Source organism: Centroberyx gerrardi, chromosome 4, assembly GCF_048128805.1.
Source record: "Centroberyx gerrardi isolate f3 chromosome 4, fCenGer3.hap1.cur.20231027, whole genome shotgun sequence".
NCBI classification, from domain to species: Eukaryota; Metazoa; Chordata; class Actinopteri; order Beryciformes; family Berycidae; genus Centroberyx; species Centroberyx gerrardi.
Window position 1 is genome coordinate 2549149 of NC_136000.1, and position 19591 is coordinate 2568739.

Genomic DNA, 19591 nt, shown 5'->3' on the forward strand with positions numbered 1-19591 from the left:
AGCTGCTTTAACCAGTAATTGTATTAGATAAGTGGCACTACCACACACTTTTCAAAACTTACTATAACCGAGTTGAAAAGGGAAGAAACACTCTGTCTGCATCCATCTCTCTTCCCTTCATTACAGAAAGTGATGACACGCAATAATCAGTCACATGACTCAGACTTGAGTCAGACTGGAGTCACAGTTTGAATTGCTTGAGACTTGACTTGATGCATGAAGAGAAGACTTGAGACTTGACTTGGGTTCTGGTGACTTGGGACTTGACTCTGACTTGTACTTTGATGACTTGAAAAGGTTTCTAAAGTCTTGACTTGAGATCTTGTGTTTGTGTAAATGACTTAGATTGAAAGTGATGAGATTTGTTCCGGCGGACGACTGAATTTAAATTCTGTTTTCTGAATTTGTATGGAATGATTGAATTTATTGAAGTTGAAACTGATTATAGAAATCAAACTCATGATGCTCTTACCAAGTTTTTATCCTATTAAAACCATATTGCATTGAAAAGTCCTAGATATTTAGTTTTCTTTAAGATATTAAATTGATACTGGACTCTTGATTTGTTCTGACTTGACTTGCTGTTCTACATTTAGACTTGAGACTTGACTTTAATGACATGACTTGGTACAATTTAGTACATTTAGACATTTAGCCATCTACATTTAGACTTGTGCGCTCCCTTTACTGGAGCGCACAGAGAAAGAATGATATAAATGATGACTTGAATTACTTTTCCTTCTTCAACTTGTTTCAGTTATCAGTGGAGGCAGAGAGGCTGAAAACTATTCGGTGTTTCACAGGAAAAAAGCAAAAATTGGAGAAAAAATAAATAATACATTTGTATAGTATATAAAAATGATTTTTTTCCTATCCCATAAATCATCTCGCAGCCCCCCCAAATTATCTATCGACCCCCTGGGGGGTCCCGACCCCCAGGTTGAGAACCACTGCATTAGGAGATGATAATGTTGAGAGTGAAATCCATGATTAGCACTGTCATTCTTATAATAATCATTTCTAGTTTATAATGAAATTAAACTATTCTTCATTTAGCAGGGAGACTTTGAGGCCTCTGCTGTAATCTGTTTTCATCTTTTTAAATAATAAAAAAAAAAGTATCCAACCAAAGGAAGTGAAGTATGTAAGGATCAATACAGCATACAGGATCCAATAAAAGTGAGGAAGGAAAGCACAAAATACTAAATATATTGGCTAAAAAAGCAAAACAGAAAGATAACTACATTTAAAACAAATAAAAGTGAAAAGGGACAAATGTAGGGACGCTGTAGTTTTTAAGGATTTATTTTAGTTTATTTTAGTCTTTTAGTTTTTTCATAAATGCAATAGACGTAAACTGAAGTCTTCTTTAAAAACAGTAAATGTGTGAATAGACTAAATGATTCAGCTTTTTAAGTACAAAAAATAAACTATATGATGACTTTGATACAAGATACAGAAATATAATATAATAAAATATATAATAATAAAATAAATGAGTAAGGTAATAACATACATCAGCAGTCAAAGTGCAGGAGGCTTATGCAGGGAAAGTGTTTGAAAAATGTTTCTGTTTTTTTCTTGTTAATTGATCTTAAAGATTGTACAATATATTTTAGCTCTATTAAGAAGATACCAAGTCCTGACCGCAGTTTCAATCGATGTGTTCGTATGGCTAAACTAACAGATCATTAGTAGTAATATTAGTGACCTCGCGCCCCCTGCTGTCCCACGGGGCTCTGTGAATGTTCAACAACTTTCCAAACTTTCGTAAAATTTCAGACGTTTGTCAGATCCTATTAAACTTATTTTTCTCCGGTCCGGACTCGGAAATCCTGGATCCATCATCTGGGCTTCACTTCCAATTAGTTTATAATTAATCGACAGCGACTTCCTGGTTTTCGTTTGTACGTGATGACGTCACGCCGCAACGAGTCGCACAACCGCATTGTTGTTGGGGGAAGAGAAGCTAGGCTCGGACAGCCGCCGAGCTCTATCAGGTCTAAATAGGAGTATTAATGTACAGTCATATTAATAAATATTTATGCTGATAAAAGAATCTAGTTTGAAGCCGACGCCGTCGCCCTGGATACTCGTCGGTATCGTTCAAAACTGTAACATTAGCTCGAGCCGCGGCCACCGTTGGATGATCGGATTGAATGTGGATTTAACTGCCGCTTCGCAGGCCACATCGCCATTGCTTGCAAGCGCTGCTGTTTTTATAAGCCGAATTCACGAAAATACTAAGGTAAGTACAGTTTCACTTTATCCCCACGACTACGATTAGACCAATCGCTACGGCACAAACAGTTTTAAACATTAGGCCACCACGGGGTGTTTTAAGAAAATGCAAACTTTTTCAATCGAGGCAGTTTCTTGTTTTGTTGGTCGCCATATTTCCTCCCCCTAGTTAGGGTAGCTGGCTAGCGTTAGCCAGTTTTGTGGACGGAGTGTCCTAATGCCTTAGCTGGCTACCAGAGAGGCCGCTCTTTTATGGGAAAAACCTTTCAGGTTGTATTTATATGTAGACCAGCGTTTGCTAGCCAAAGCAAGCTCATTTACTCATATTAAACACATCTGTAGTCTACTTAACGCGAGCTAGCGTTGGCTATCAAACACATTGTTAAACTGCCCGCGGCGAGAGGCTGAATGAGCCAGAGCTGCGGCTAATGTTAGCTCATGTTAATCAACTAAAACCACATTTCAGTATCTTAGTCTGTGTAACTGAGCTGTCTGGATGCTCAGTTCACTTGGCGTGGAGCGTTGTGCTGCCAGCACATGTGTTTCATTCATCCGCTGTACGTTATGTTCTTACAGTTAGTCCACTGTTTCCGCCCCCTGTCCTTGCTAGCTAACGTTCATTTGTTGTCACTGTTCTGCCAAGTGGATGCATTTGTTGCCATTACACAGTAGAAGGGTCGGCTTGACGTTAACGTTAGGTACCAGCTGCATCTCTCAGTCACTCAAGTGAACATGCTAATGTTGTTAGCTAAAGCTATCTTTCTCAATCGTTTTTAGTTACTGAATATAAAACTGGTTTGCAGCAACCCGGTGTTCTCCTCTCAAATCAAATAAACACACCGCTTTGCTTTACCTGGCTGCCTAGTAGTGATGAAATTTATAGTTTTATTCAATTCCATATTGTAATGTGTCTGTTAATTTGTCAGGTAATGGCATCTCTGTGTAAACATGTTAACTGCACAGCAATGTTCCTCCAAGGCAGAACAGAGGGTTAAGGCTGTTAATCATTGTTGCAAGTTCTAGTGAGTAAGTATGTCAGATCTAACAAAACTAGTCAAAGTGGTGGTTATTGTTTAACAGGGTTAAGCTAAATAACACAAAAAAGGTCAACAGATGAGCTATCAGTGAATCATCTACATTGTTGCAACATTAATTTGATTTTTCAGGGTTATACAGGCCTTCGAGATGAGGAAAAAGGGTCGACATCACCGTGTGGCGACGCCGCAGAGGGCGTCCTCGCCTATCAAGCCTTCGCCCAACCGGGAAACCCTGACTTACGCCCAGGCTCAGCGCATGGTGGAGCTGGAAGTGGACGGTCGTGTGCATCGGCTCAGTATTTATGACAAGCTGGATGTCATCGCTGACGACGACCCGGTAGCCCAGGAGATAATGGAGTGCAACAGCAACAAGGAGAACAACGAGAAGCCCCAACAAGTCCTGGTGCGCTCTGTGCGCCTCAAAAACAATCAACAGAAGAAGAACGCAGCGCTGACGGCCTCGCACGGCACCGGCACCCAGGGAAGCGGCAGCGCTCTCTTGGAACCCAAGTTCCGCACAGTGGAGTACAATCTACCGGTGGTGCCGCGGAGGCAGGCGGCGTATTATAAATACTCTGAGAGGACGGCGGAGGAGCTGGACGAGGAGGTGGAGTACGACATGGACGAGGAGGACTACGCCTGGCTGGAGCTGCTCAACGAGAAGAGGAGGAGCGAGGGCATCAGCCAGGTGTCCTACAACCTCTTTGAGTTCCTCATGGATCGCTTCGAGAAGGAGTCGTACTTTGCCACCCAGGGCCAGAGCGACCTGCAGTCGCTGGTGGACGAGGACGCCGTCTGCTGCATCTGCATGGACGGAGACGGCGCCGACAGCAACGTCATCCTCTTCTGCGATTCGTGCAACATCGCCGTGCACCAGGAGTGCTACGGCGTGCCCTACATCCCCGAGGGCCAGTGGCTGTGCCGTCACTGCCTGCAGTGTCCGTCGCGGCCCGCCGAGTGCGTCTTCTGTCCCAACCGGGGAGGCGCGCTGAAGAAGACGGACGACGACCGCTGGGGCCACGTGGCGTGCGCCCTGTGGGTCCCCGAGGTGGGCTTCTCCGACACCGTCTTCATCGAGCCCATCGACGGCGTCAGCAACATCCCGCCCGCCCGCTGGAAGCTCACCTGCTATCTGTGTAAAGAGAAAGGCGCCGGGGCCTGCATCCAGTGCCACAAGGTGAACTGTTACACCGCCTTCCACGTCAGCTGCGCCCAGAAGACCGGCCTGTACATGAAGATGGAGCCGGTCAAAGAGCTGACGGAGTCGGGCTCCACGACGTTCTCTGTGAAAAAGACTGCCTACTGCTGCGTCCACACGCCCGATGGATGCGACAGGAGGCCGCTCAACATTTACGAGGAGGCGCACCCGAAAAACGGAGCTTGTCACAAGAGGGGGGAGAAAAGAGGGAGGTCGAGGTTAACAGGATGGCAGAAGAAGAGGAGTAAAAGAGCGGAGGCGGAGCCAGAGCCGGAACCAGAGACGCCCGCCAACTCCGGTCCGAGTATCACAGCCTCAAGGTAGGGAAAAGGCCAACGGCCCAGCATGCATTTCTCACACTAATTAGTCAATACTGATCAATACCAAACTACAGCTTGTTGTGACAGGTGTGTGTGCGTCTCTCTCTCTCTCTCTCTCTCTCTCTCTCTCTCAGTTCAATTCCAATTTAATAAGCTGTATTGACATTAATGCATTACCAAAGCATCTAGATACAATGGAATAACAACAAATGACTAGTACTTAACTATACACATCTCCCGTCTCTTTCCTCTCTCTCTCTTCTCTCTCTCTCTCTCTCTCTCTCTCTCTCTCTCTCTCTCTCTCTCTCTCTCTCAGTTTTGACACTATCCTGAACCAGGTGGCTGTTCAGAGGAAGCGGCTGTTTGTTGAGCGGGTGCTGAGCTACTGGGTGCTGAAGCGACAGTCGAGGAACAACGTGCCGCTGATCCGGCGGCTGCAGTCCAACCCTCAGCCTCCCAAAGCCAAGCCGGCGGTCAGTCCTGTTGGGAAACCCGACACCTTTCTGCTTACACACGTCTCACTCTGCTGCACTCCTGAAAATAGCCTGTCAGGGGATTTTTCTTTGTGGAACAATCATCTAAGGCTGCATTTTATTATGATTTTCGTTCTTTTGAAGTGTTTTCATCACTTCATTTCTGTGTCTTGTCACTATGCAACTAAAGTAAACTAGGACTGTGACAAAAGAAATTATTGCGTGTCTTTGGATGAATATTGCAATATGCATCGACAGCTTTTTCAACATAATTTTGTTTTTCAGCACTAGAAAAAATACAACTTTTGTAATGAATTACATGCTAAGGATTTGCTTGGCTTGAATATAATTAAGGATTCTCTCCAACATGCAGCTTGATTTGTATGCCAGGAATTCTGCAAAGCCCCAGAGAGCGTTGTTTAGGATGCCGCCACACGCCTTTCCCTCTCAGAAAAAACTGCTGCCTCTTCGGATTTAGATATTGCAGTAGTCAACATTGCGGTGTGTGTATTGATTGATTGATTGTACGGCCCCGCACTTGCCTCTTTGATACTCGGCTGTATGCATGCAAACTGAAAATGCCTCTGTGAACATTGTTGCTCGCAGGACTGCCGGCTGGAGACGAACCAGGCGCTGAAGGAGCAGCTGAAGGAGTGGCACCGCTTACGCCACGACCTGGAGCGCGCCCGCCTGCTGCTGGAGCTCATCAGGAAGAGGGAGAAGCTAAAAAGAGAGGAGGTAGAGTCGAGGAGAGAGGCGGAACCGACCCTCTAAACCTTTCTGAAACTTAACCCTGCCACAGTGGCTGGTGGATTCCAAAATTCACCGGCCACTTCCTCTGTTTTACCACTGAATTGAGTTTTGGAATAGAGGAACCTCTAAATCGGGGTTGTCAAACCACGAGCCACGCAGGGCCGAGAGTCTGCAGGTTTTCACTCCAACCAAACACTACAGCAGCTGGTTTCACTGACTAACAACCTTCAATCAGAGAGCAGGAGCTAACCGGTGAAACCAGCTGCTGTAGTGTTTGGTTGGAGTGAAAACCTGCATGGCTCATGGTTTGACAGGGTTAGGGTTAGTACATGATTTATTTCCAACTATTCCAACTATTTATTTCCAACTATTTTACCAGCCGAGCAGAAACACTAACCAGCCGCATCCAAAGGTTACCAGCATTTGGCTTTTGGCTGGTGTTTACGTCCCACCCTGTTACATGTATTGAAGCACTGTGTTAAAGTTTCCATTAGTGCTGAATCGATTACAAGTTAGATAATCGTTTTAGTCATTTTCAAGTAAAAAATACCAAACATTTGCAGGTTACAGCTTCACAAATGCAAAGATTTGCAGTTTTTCTCTGTTTCATTGTAAAATGAATACTTTGGGGGTTTTTTTGGCTACTGGTCAGACTAAGGAAGCAATTTGAAAAATCGGTTTGGGCTCTGGTATTTTTAAAATTTTATAGACTAAATGAGAAATCGCAAAAATAATCAGTAGATAACCCAGTAACCATTAGTTGCAGCCCTAGTTTCCATAGACATATTTGAACACATGGTGTGTTTCCCCGCAGATGAAGCTCCAGCAGTCTGTGCTGGAGGTGCAGCTCACTCCCTTCAACATCCTGCTGAGAGCCGTGCTGAGCCAGCTGCAGGAGAAAGACTCGTACCGGATCTTCGCTCAGCCCGTCAGCACCAAGGAGGTGAGCGGGGTTTCTGGGGGATTGATCGAAGCAGAAGATCTTGTAACCGGCAGCAGCTTTTGAGAATTTATAATTGCAGAAGTTGCTTTGTTAACGGATAAGTTAATTCATGTCACCACCTAGGCAGTCGGTTGCTCTGCAGGAGTGATTTTCAACCGAATGTGTCATCGATGCCCAAGAGACTGCAGGTTTCTATTCCAACCAAACACTGCAGCAGCTCATTCAGCGATCAACACCTCTACATCCAGAGAGGAGGAGCTGCCCAGTGAAATCAGCTGTAGTGTTTAGTTGTAATGAAAAGCTGCAGGCTCTTGGGGCTCCATGGCTCATCTCTGTTCTCTAGTCCAGTGGTTTTCAACCCTGGACCTCAGACTGCTGTTCTCTGTCTAACCAGGTGGCTAATTGCAGTTAATTATATTCACCTTGCATCCCAGGTGTAAAATAGTTCCTGATTAGATGGTTAGAATGAAAACCAGCAGGGCTCTGGGTCCCCGAGGACCGGGATTGAAAACCACTGCTGTAAACCACATGAAGTGAAAAACAACCTAAGTGAAGTTGCTAACTAGAGAAATCTCCAGTGAGACGACCCGGGCCAAAGAATGTACAGAAATAATGCCTAGAGGTAATTTGCGCTCAAAATCCTGAAATAACTTGTCTTCATTCCTCTTGAAAGCGCTCAGTGGATGGTAGTTTATTCTACTTGCACCCGGGGGCAAAACATTTCAGTTGACATCATTTTTATCACAAACTGGCATGCTGGTGAATTCAAACAAGGCACAGTGTTGCAAGTAAGTTACTGCAAATACAGTAATGAAATCGGTTTGTTTACAATCACAATTCAACACTAATTCTATATTTTTTGTCAACCTTCTGAAATTTTGTGGAATCTGTTTCAGCAGTTGAGCGTTTGGCTAGCATTAACGCAATGCAGCCAGAATAAAGAAAATTATAATAATAATAATTCAGCTCACATCAGTCCTCTACATGAACCTCTCTTGGTGTCTTTCAACAGGGTTCCTAGGCAGGTTAAAAAGTCGAGAATAGTGGTGGAAATTAATGTGACAAAGGCTGGAAATGTAACGACAGGTCAAGAAAAATAATGTTAACTATAAATCTTAGACGTTAAATCTCTTGTTCAGTCCTAACACACAACACACATTTTTTAAATCGTAGCTTTAGGTTGATGTTCCTGGTGTTCCTCCCTCTCTCTTCAGAGGAACAACAGCTCAGAGTTTTTGTTTCAGGAGTCTTTAGCTCCTCGTCTCTGACTTGTTCGCTGTCGTCTCCAGGTTCCCGACTACTTGGATCACATCAAGAAGCCCATGGACTTCTTCACCATGAGGAGGCGGATCGACGCTCACGACTACAGGAGCCTGGAGGAGTTCGAGGCCGACTTCAACCTCATCATCGCCAACTGCATGAAGTACAATGCCAAGGACACGTTCTTCTACAAGGCGGCGTTGCGGATGCAGGACCACGGCGGCGCCATCCTCAGGAAGGCCAGGAGGGACGCCGAGCGAGTCGGCTTCGACTTCCCCAGCGGGTTGCATCTCCCCGAGACGCCGAAGCAGGAGGCGCCTCCGCCTTTCTCCTGGGAGGACGGTAAGACGGCAGCGTACCCGGCTAAGTTTTTGGCTGGCGCGTCCCAAAACTCACCAACTGCTCTCACTATTTCACCAGCCGGCTAGATTTTTAGAACAGGATTGGACCTCCAGATTGTGGTCGCTGTTGGAGTGTCGTACCAGTCACAGATGGCCGGTGTTATTTTACCACCGTGTCACTTATCTACTTAAAAGTGTCATACTCAAATTATTTGCATGTGCACCATAGTTCTCTCCCACTGAACTCAACTGTGTGACTCACCTGAAAGTAGAGAGCAGTGTCACATCAGTGATGTATGCACCGATCTACAGTCCAGTTCAGTGTTACAAAACAGTAAAGGTAAACATGAAGTGAAGACAGATAAGTGTTTTTTTCTTCTTCAGTGGTATAACTGGAGTTATATCAGGAACTGTAACTGCACATATGAGGAGTTCATTTCCAACATTGATCATGCAGTATCTCTAAAATATAGAGGATCCTGTCTGTTAAAGTGCTATTTAGCAACCAAGAACCATGACCCTCCACCCTCTGCTGCTGCCACCAAATACTGTATTTTATTTATTTAGCAAAACCCAAACAAAAGTTAAATAAATGAAAAACAGGTAAATGAATATAAAAAAGAAAAAGAAACAGGTCGTAGTGTAAGAAGGTAGAAAGTAAAAGCTAAGGAATAAGGAGAGAAGGCTGAAAAATAACATCACCCCCCTCTGCTGCAGTGGACCGGCTGCTGAACCCGGCCGTCCGGCAGCTGATGCCCCTGGAGGAGCAGCTGAAGGAGCTGCTGGAGAAGCTGGACCTGAGCACGGCCATGAAGCACAGCCCGTCCCGCAGCAAGAGGCTCAAGCTGCTCAAAAAGACCATCACGGAGGTCCGCGGCGAGATGTGCCCGAAGAAGCCCCTCCCCCCTCCCCCGGAGCCCAGCCCGCCCCCCGCAGAGCCAGAGGAGAAACCACTACCCGAACCCCCGACCGGGCCCAGCACGCCACAGGAGGGTACGTGGTGTTCACACTGTTCCCAGGGTTCACTCTGGTCCTGGGACTCCCGGAGTATCATGGGATTTAGAGAAGTTGTATTCCAGACGGAGGAAGTTGAGAATTTGATATGTGTTTACAGCTTCTTTCACACAGTGGTTTTCAGGTGTTTCAGTAGTAAAACTGGACTGAAAAACAACATAAACTGGTAGTCAGTAGAGCGCATACCTCCACCAACGATATACAGTTGTCAAGATATGAGCTGAAAAACAACATTAACAAACCTGCGACCACATTGACAAAATTGATCATTGGTATTAAGATCGATCTTAATAAGTTACCTAAGCAGTTGTTTTAGGAAGTTCTCAAGAATGCTCCTAAGTGCATTTCCCCCGTATTTCTTAACATGTCTCATCTCTAACTTCTCAGATAAGGCCTACCTAGCAACCACGATGTGAACAGGCATGAAAGGACTGAAAATTAATATGAGTAATTCATAGAGGCGTTGACGACATTAATGCACTCTGTCTGCTAGCTATAGTAATATAACCTTTGCTGGTTTGAAAATTTTAATTCACTCGTGCGACCTGAGACGTTAATGGTAGCTCCCCTTAACCAACCTCTGCAGTGTAACCTCTGCAGCGAGCTAAGCTTAACAATAAAATGTTAAGCTAAAAATGTAAGATACAGTAAGTAAAACAATTCATACTAATTGTTTGAAATGTGCATTTAAATGAATGAATTTACAAGCTTACCATGTCATTGCAACAATTTTAAGATAAGTGGAAGGTTATCTAAATGTTAAGAAAGAATTTAAGAAGAAATATGAGTAGTAGTATCAGCTGCTAGAGGCATATTTTGATTAGCTCCGATCAGTTGCTGCGTGGGAGAGAACGTCACATCGAACTGATCACAGAGTTTTGTTATTATAATGTTTCCTTGTACACATGCAAACCTACATGTGTCGTATGCTTTGTGGGTTGTACTGAAGTAAACCTGCTAATATTATCTGTTTTCATTTTACAGAGGAAAAGTCTTTACCTCCGCCAAAGCTAGAGCCGTTAACCTCGCCGCCGCAGGTCGACAGCTCACCCAGCGACTCAGAACCGCCTACTCTCAAGCCCGTCAAAGCCGGCGTGGACGAGACTCCGATGGACGTCGAGGGCGACAGCGACACCCAGACAGCTACCTCAGTTCCCCCGGACGCTCCCAACGGGCACGTTCCAGACCCGCTGCTCACCGACAGTGACCTTGGCGTCGTGGCCACCTCCGTGCTCTCCGAAGCCTCCGGCGCCGGCAACCGACGGACCAACGTGCTTTTCCGCAAGTCCAAGAGCGTCAGCCCGCAGAAACGGCCCAAGATGGTGGAAGCGTCGGCGGTTTCCCCGCCGCTGGGCACCAAAACCTTCCTGTCAGTAGTGATTCCTCGGCTGGAGACGCTGCTGCTGCCCAGGAAACGAACCCGCAGCACCAGCGCAGACGGCGAGGAGGAGGAAGAGGAATCCCCCATCAAACGCCTCGGCACAGGTACGTCCTCACAGTAGTGCCGCCTAAACACCAAACTGGTCTTCTGTGCCGACATGAACCCAGGTGTGGTTTAGATTCCAAAACTAAACCACAGCAGGAAGAAAATCTGAAAAGGTAATCTGAAGTTTAACAAAAAGGGAATCTTTGCACAACTGTGTGCGTCAGGTGTGTCGGAGGAGAAGAATAAAGTAGAAATTTGTAGATTCCCGCACACTGTCTTCACTTCACACAAGAATTTTATTGATGATACAACGTTTCGGTCGTGTGACCTTCGTCACCAAACCTTCGTTAGGTCACAGACAGTGTGCGGGAGTCTACAGATTTCTAATCTAAAATGATGTGAAATAAACTGAAGTTGTTTTAAAAATAAATCATTTTACAAGTAAACTTTGTTTTAGATATTTTCCCATTAGATAGCCATTGAGAGGAACAGAAACTTTGTCGACGCACTTCCCCAGCTCTCACATGTTAGCAGCAAAACAGCATGGCCGTACAAATGGAGCACATGATCCTCTTCATCTGTCATGTCATCTGGAGCATAATTTCTGCTAAAATATAAGGCAGACTTCATTTTCATCCAAGCTTTTACAAGATTTCATGTTTGTGAGAACTTTATATCAACAATAGTAAATGTAATTTAAGAAAACTCAACAAAATGGAGTTCCAGTTGTTGAGAAACGAAAGGTTCACGCTGTTTCGCAAATTGGGAACGCCATGCAGCACGACCCGTCAGCGATGCTAGCAGATCGGTGTAACCCGGGTCGAGCAGGAAATCTGCATGTTTGTTGTCATTAGGAAACAAGGTGAATTTTTACAAACGTCCTCTGATCTTTCCAGGAATAGCCAACGGGTTTGTGGTGGAGGAGGAAAACACGACCGCTCCCCGGCTGCTGGAGCCTCGCCGCCGCTGCGCCTCCGAGTCGAGCATCTCCTCCAGCGGAAGCGTCCTCTGTAGCACAAGGTACGTTCAGACGCCCGAGCCCTGCTGGGCCCGCATGCTGTTTCTGCATCACATATTTACACTGATTCACCCCTGAGAACCGCTCAGTACGACCCCCGTCTTCTTCTGCTTCTGTAGGCTAAGTGAGAATCTTTCTCCTCGTCTCTTTCAGCACCGTCATCGTGCCAAAAAGTGGCAAGGGGAGGCCGGCGGTGGCGCGGCGGAGCACTGTGGACGATAAAAGTAATCTAATCACCTGTATCGAGAACGGGGAGTTCACCAAAGCAGCTAAGATTGCATCAGGTGAGCGGGGCAGTGGTGCGGACGTCCAGTGACAACCTCAAAATACACATTCAGCAAGAAATGTCATCTAAATGTGCGTTACCAACACTGAAAAGGCATGTTGTCTGTTTTGACGGTCAGGTCTTCTCTCTGCCTGCTGACTAAATTGGGAATTCTTAAGTTCAGCCCTAACTCATTAAACATGAAGCTATATAGAAATACTAAATATGTTTATCTGCCAGCATGCATTTGGTTTTTTTCTTACATCCCCTTTTCTACTGCCTGTATGGGATGTGGCTGCTGCACTAATACAGCTTACATCACTGGTTCTCAAACTGGGGTCCAGAGGGAGTCATCAGAAACCCAAAGAAGCTGCAGTTTTAAGCATTGAAATACCTTTTATTTACCGGTCCACCTGATGTGATGTAACTACGGCTTGTGTTATTGAACTTGACCGAACATCCATGAAAATTTCCATCAGAAAGGACCGAGCTTATCATGGTCCTTATCTGATCTGTAGCTAGGTTGTATAAAGTGCATCTGTCATGCCACCAAAAAACTATTATGGAATGAAGGCAAGTATTTTTTTTTTAAACTATTTTAGTAAGAGATGATGTCATAGCTAGCGACAAAGTTGGAGACAGCACAAGCGTAAACAAATGTCTCCCAAAGGTGACAAATCCTAATTACAAACTGTGCCTTCACTTTTGCTGGGTGATCACCTTCACCTTTGTGTGGTTAAGACAATAATAGAATAAATACAGTGAAATCAATCAAATTCTAATACAGTTCTCAGTCAATTTAGTGTCTATTTGGGGATCCTCAACATAAAATTGACCGTCTTTCTTTTTTTTTTAGCCACTCCCACCAGCATGCAATGGTTTTCTATAAAATCATGAGAGAGTGTGATAAAATATGTTTTTTTTTAAATAAAGTTTGTGTTTTTTCTCCACTGCACTGTAACTGTACAGTGCAGTGTCCCTCTGGTTCAGTATGGGTGTGATAAGGCACCCAAAGTGTATCTGCTGCTCTCCTCCACAAACAACCAGACCTGATCAGTTTTCCAGTAGAACACCGACGGGTGCCGATACTGCACCATAACCGTAGTGGGGTCAGTATGGTGCAGCGGAAAACCCCTTTCATTTCTCTGTATGCTAACAATGTCTTCATGGGTTTTGTTTAAAGGTTTCAATTACGGACATTATTTTTTATTTTGACACCGTTTAACCAAATGGCCTCGACTTAGAAGCCTGGAGGCAGCGAGTGTCTTCCTGCCACAACATCTACACCCAGAAATCGGCCTCTTTCTAAGGCTGCACGATTAATCCTGTTTAATCACATGCCACAAATTCAGTGTTCAAGATGTTGATATAGAATTCAAAAAAGCACAAATCAAGACTAGCGACCGTGATCACAAAATCGAGCAAAACAATAATTTTAGCCGTAACTGTGCAGCTGTTTCCTTTTCATTATTCATCAGTAGCTCATCGTTCCTTACCTGTTACTAACAACAGAGTGGCTGCTCTCTACATCCACTAATCACAATACTACTTATATCATAATACGGATTAAAACGGGATACTGTCCCCTCTGGTACTGTGCCAGTGTGTGAGCATATTGTGTCTGTATGTCTTATCTTAGGCCTGTGTGTGTGTGTGTGTGTGTGTGTGTGTGTGTGTGTGTGTTTGTGTGTTGTTGTCTCCCCCTGTCCTGAATGCATGGCTCTTATTTTTAGACTAGTTGTACTCTCTGTCTGTTGCAGTGAACCCCCCATAACTTGCTTGTCGTTATTCCTGCTCCCATAGAAGTTGGCAGCGGAAATGTATGGATGCCCACTAGTGCCTCACCATTTGTTCTGGAACCTCTTAAGCTAGTTTGGGCAAAGTGTAGTGGATATCCGTCCTACCCTGCCTTGGTGAGTGAGTGTGCGCACGTGTACCCCGAGACCCCTGGCCGTCTCTCTCTGTGTCTCATTACCCATTACATTTCTGTCATCGTAAGTGGTGTAGCTCGTGTTTTGTGCTCACGCCCATGCAGGACTTTAAGCTAGCGAGTCGTGGACTGCTTGTGTGCGTGTTGCGGAGTCCGCCGGATCGCTTAGAGCGTCCCGGCGGGACTCGGGCGTGCATGCGTGTGTTTCTGAGTGCGGGCTTCTGTCCGACCGGCGCGAGCTTGTGGCAGCGCCGTCGCCAGGATACTCATACTGCTTCGTCCGGTCCGGGCCGCCTCACTCAGTCCCCGCCCCTCTCGCTTTTTATCCCTCACAGATCATGGACCCCAAAACGCCGAAGACGGGGTGTCAGCACAACGGGGTGTCGCTGCCCCGGCCCCCGCCGGACGTTCTCAGGGTCGGAGAGCAGATGCAGTACAAGTCCGCCGAGAAACTCTTCCTCGTCCACTTCTTCGACAGCAAGCGCAGCTGGTGAGGAAATCCCCGTTAGATTCAGTGTTCGTCTGAGCGAAGCCACCGTCCGTAACTTCGCCTTCACACCTTTCACTTTCTGCATCCAGAGAACAGCTGACCAATAGTGACCACAGCTGGCTTGTTCGTCTGTTTGTTGGCATGGAAATGTTGGTTGCAACTGCCAATCATGTGTTGGCACGGCTGTATGTCGCACCTGTTGCTGCAATAGTAGTGTTACCAGTAGCAATCAACTATCTCAAATCAGCAGCTGGATTACAGAACAGATGTGGTTGCTAGCGATGTGAACACAGGGTTTCATTTCCAAAAATGTACAGTATGTCAGAAACAAATGAAACTTGATTTTCATTAGATGGCGGCAACATTGATCCATCAGATCGAGGCAGAAGAACAGGAAGCTTTGCTCATAACGGAGCTACTTGATAGAAAAAAGAAGAAACAGACTCTACAGTATAAACTCAATCAGAAACTGATCAGAAAACCTCCAGTCATCCCAACGCTCCACCAGGCTTTCTCTGTTTTATCTTTGTTTGCCGCTAGTTTTTACAAAACAAATGTAGGAACGCCTCTGATTGGCTGAACGGACGCTGACGAATCCGTCCGTCCAGAAAGTTCAGCTGGTTGAACTTTCTGTCCGTCTGTCAGATTTCCATCTGTTTTGAAGGAGCGTCATCAGTCTGTCTGACAGCAGACAGCTCGGTCAGACCGGGTCAGTGTGGCTGCCGCCTTACTCTATAATTTCAGAAAATATAGATGGCTCCATCCTCACAAACATGAGTACTTTGTAATCATGATAAAGAAGGTGTCACTTTACAGACAGACATCTAATTTAAACTGGTCTAGACATTTAATTTGGACCAAATTCTTCAAATGGCAATCCGACTCCTTAAGCCACTAAATGATCAACATTATGGCTTCAGCTTTGACCTAAATCATCATCGCATGCTAATCTTAAAGCGTTTCTCTCCTCAGGCAATGGCTTCCTAGTTCCAAGATGGCTCCCTTTGGGATCCACAAGACGGTTGACAAAATCAAGCTGACGGAGGGCCGTTCCTCCTGCGTTCGTAAAGCCGTGCGGGTCGCCTTCAACCGAGCCACGAGCCACCTGGAGCGGGTCGGGGCCGAGCCCGGCGCCGCCGAGGACCGAACCCCCGCCCCCGACCTCCGGCTCCTCCCGCCTCCTCCTTCGTCCCTTCGGCTCCTTTCGTTTACTTGATACCACAACAGTAACAGTCTGAGTATTTCTGCCTTGTACGCACAACACACTCACATACTACATGCACACGCACTCGCCGTGTTTACCATTATCCTTCAACCTGATTTGGAGCGATTGAGCGAGGGACGACGCCCCCCCCCCTTCCTCCCCTTCCTCCCCTTCCTCCCCCACACCTTTGTTTTTTTTAAATACTGTAGCTTGGGACGCATCATCGAGGTTTTGTTAAAGAGCTATGCAACTGAAACTCAAGCAACTCGGTTAGCGGGTGCAAAAAGATAAAAACAAAAAAAAAATCCTAATCACATACATGGGCTGTGAGGACCGACTTTGGGGAAAAAAGTCACGGGTCTAACCTGATGAATGTGCCAGAGGTTGACCTCTGACCTCCTTACATGTGCTGCAAGACTGCTGCCACTCCCACTGCCATGATTACCCCCACCACCACCCCCCCGACCCCCACCCATCCACCCCCCGTCTCTTGGACAGCAGCAGCCCCTGTATTTTTACCCTGTAAATATCCTGTACAAGGCCTGACACTAATTTATTCAGATTCTCGGTTTGTTTTTGGTACAGCGTGTTCACGTTCCAGATATTTATACTGTTGGAGGCGATTCATGTCGGCACTAAAAGGTGCCTGGTTTTTCTGCTGGTGCTATCTATTTCCCCTGCAGTCTCGACTCTTAACGAGCGCGACTTGCAGCGGAGTATGAAAAAAAAAAACATGCATACTGTATTGAACATGTATTTGTTTTTATTTCAGTTCCTTTTTTACGGTTTTGTAAGTTATTGAGTTCTCAAGCTTCCTCTCTTTGGCATTAACATGTTTTGTGTGTGTGTGTGTGTGTGTGTGTGTCTTTTTTTTACCTGAATGTTTTTACTGGACTTTTTTTTTTTTGTTTTTGGTTTGTACATATTTATATAAAATCTATATAATTGTATACTTTCAGATGCTCTCAATGTTTAAATTGCCTAAAGTGCATCATTCACACCGAAACCAAAAAAATTGCTGCCCACGTTTCCCACTCATTTTTTTTACAGTTCTGTTTTTTTTTTTTTTTTGCCTTTTCTGTGTGGTGTGATGAGTTGAAATAACCTTAAACGTCTTGTCACAGAATGATTTTTTTGACCCGTGTTACAGGGACCTAAACTACCGAGTCAACTGTAGGAGAATGTGCCTGTACTAATTTATTGTAAAGGAGAAATGTATATGCATTACTTTATAGAGAGTATTGTAAGAAAATACTATCGGCACACTAGGAGCCAGATGTAGAGGCCCCGCTTTTTTTTTCTGTGAATCAGTTTTTTTGTTTTTTTTGTTTTAATCAATTACATTAAATCTGAAAGGTGAGGTGATAGTCTGTGACGTTTTATTTTGTTAGGAGAACCTGGGGTAGCATTGGGTAGATTCCTCTTTCTTTTGCCCTTCTGGATGTGGTGTAAATAGACTTGGTACTAGACGATTCTCTGGGAAAACCACAGTATAGCCAACGGGAGCGGATACTGGCCGAGTCCAGTATGTTTTTTTTTTTTTTTTATATTAAAACACTGAAAAATAAAAATATGTTATTGAATCACTGATTTATTGTATCCTGGATTTATTTTGAATGGAGAGAGATGCAGTGCAGTAAGCAGGCCACAAGGTGGAGCTGTGCTACTGTCTTATGAGACTGATGGTGATAATAGGAAGAGAAAGGGAAAGACTGCAGGTTCACTTGGTCAGTTGGGAACAGTAATAATACTAATAATAACATTCAAGGCTCACAGTTCAGTCAGAAACAAGATGTTACTTTAGAGGTTAATCTTATAATGGTGAAGCAGATTCAGTATTCCTGAGTTTTAGGCACTTAAGGTGTAAATACTTTTCCATTTCTTCCTCAATGTGTCTAAAAGTGACACTGATGTGTGTTGTAGCTGAGTGGAGAATTCATGAACATTGATCTCTGAAACGGTTTATACCTACAGTATCTTCAGAGAAAACTCTTCCTGAGGTTCACTGCTCAGTATCTCCACTTTGTAAAAGTAAGTAAAAGTTTATTTATGTAACTTAATGTGCTTAACATGAAAGCAAAACGTAAACATAAACCAGTCTGGCCGTCTGTTCCAGCACCTGGGAGCAAAATGACCAGAAGCAGTTTCACCAGATTTTGAATTTGTGCCTGGAACAGCAAGCAGATCGGTGCCAGACCACCTGAGAGGCCTGGATGGCTCATAACCAATAAGCAAGTCAGAAATGTATGTTGGAGCAAGGCCATTTAGTCCTTTATATACCAGAAGCAGAATCTTAAAGGTTAAATGTATAATATTTCTGCTTTACTGAAGCATAATATGACTGAAACAAAGTGAACAGCCGGCGCACGCTGCAGAGATTTCTGCATTCAGAAACACAGGAGCAGCCGAGGCTGAAGCCCCTCCTGCCACACCAAGGTCCCTTCAAAAATCTATCAATTTGTTTTTGCCTTAATTATCGGCAAAAAACACACATTGGAAAATCTAATTTGAAACTTTGTTGTTTGAAACTGTTTGTTCTGGTAAATGGCATGTATATAATCCTCCAAACAGCTCGAATTTGAACACACCGGCCCATTCATGAGTTACTTCACACCTTCAGTATGTTTCAACAGAGTCGTGATGTCAGGATCCTGATCACAGCAAGACACAGCAAGCTAACTGGATAAAACATGACAAAAGGTTGATTGTTGTTGATGTGAAACAGTCCAACCTGCCCACCATGCTTATGATGGTCTCGCTCTACGGAGGGCAGAGTGTTGTTGTCATGACAACGCTGAATGATAGAGGCCAGCATTGAACCAGAAATTACACATAGACAGCCTCGCCCCGCCCCTGCAGCCTCGCCTCGCCTCGCCTCACCCCTGCAGCCTCGCCTCACCCCTGCAGCCTCGCCTCACCCCTGCAGCCTCGCCTCACCCCTGCAGCCTCGCCTCACCCCTGCAGCCTCGCCTCACCCCTGCAGCCTTGCCTCACCTTGCCTCTGCAGCCTCTCCTCGACTCTGCAGCCTCACCTCACCTTGCCTCGTCCCACCCCGCCCCTGCAGCCTCACCTCTTCTTGCCTCGCCCCTGCAGCCTTGCCTTGCCTTGCCTCGCCTCTGCAGCCTCTCCTCACCTCACCTCACCCCTGCAGCCTCTCCTCACCTCACCTCACCCCTGCAGCCTCTCCTCACCTCACCTCGCCTCACCTCACCCCTGCAGCCTCTCCTCGCCTCACCTTGCCTCGCCCCTGCAGCCTCTCCTCACCTCACCTCACCCCTGCAGCCTCTCCTCACCTCACCTCGCCCCTGCAGCCTCTCCTCACCTCGCCCCTGCAGCCTCTCCTCGCCTCACCTTGCCCCTGTAGCCTCGCCTCTGCAGCCTCTCCTCGCCCCTGCAGCCTCTCCTCACCTTGTCCCTGTAGCCTCACCTCGCCTCTGCAGCCTCTCCTTGCCTCACCTTGCCCCTGCAGCCTCTCCTCACCTTACCTCGCCCCTGCAGCCTCTCCTCACCTCACCTTGTCCCTGCAGCCTCTCCTCACCTTACCTCGCCTCTGCAGCCCCTCCTCGCTTCACCTTGCCCCTGCAGCCTCTCCTCACCTCGCCCCTGCAGCCTCTCCTCGCCTCACCTTGCCCCTGTAGCCTCGCCTTTGCAGCCTCTCCTCTCCTCGCCTCACCTTG

General features: G+C 45.9%; 1 protein-coding gene across 2 annotated transcripts; it reads left to right on the forward strand.

Moving 5' to 3' along the window:
- Positions 1-1968: 1968 nt before the first annotated feature.
- LOC139924216 (bromodomain-containing protein 1-like) lies at positions 1969-17503 on the forward strand. Of its 2 annotated transcripts, XM_078282906.1 has the most exons (13): positions 1969-2248; positions 3408-4796; positions 5113-5269; positions 5876-6007; positions 6837-6965; positions 8255-8567; positions 9284-9559; positions 10565-11065; positions 11903-12026; positions 12178-12308; positions 14093-14202; positions 14555-14709; positions 15682-17503. In XM_078282906.1, exons 2-13 carry the CDS (start codon positions 3427-3429, stop codon positions 15923-15925), a joined length of 3642 nt encoding a protein of 1213 aa, XP_078139032.1. In that variant the 5' UTR covers positions 1969-2248; positions 3408-3426; the 3' UTR covers positions 15926-17503. The 2 variants fall into 2 exon arrangements, with proteins under 2 accessions (XP_078139032.1, XP_071771302.2); XM_071915201.2 differs by lacking the exon at positions 14093-14202 and having other exon boundaries at positions 15682-15792.
- The last annotated feature ends 2088 nt before the right edge of the window (positions 17504-19591 follow it).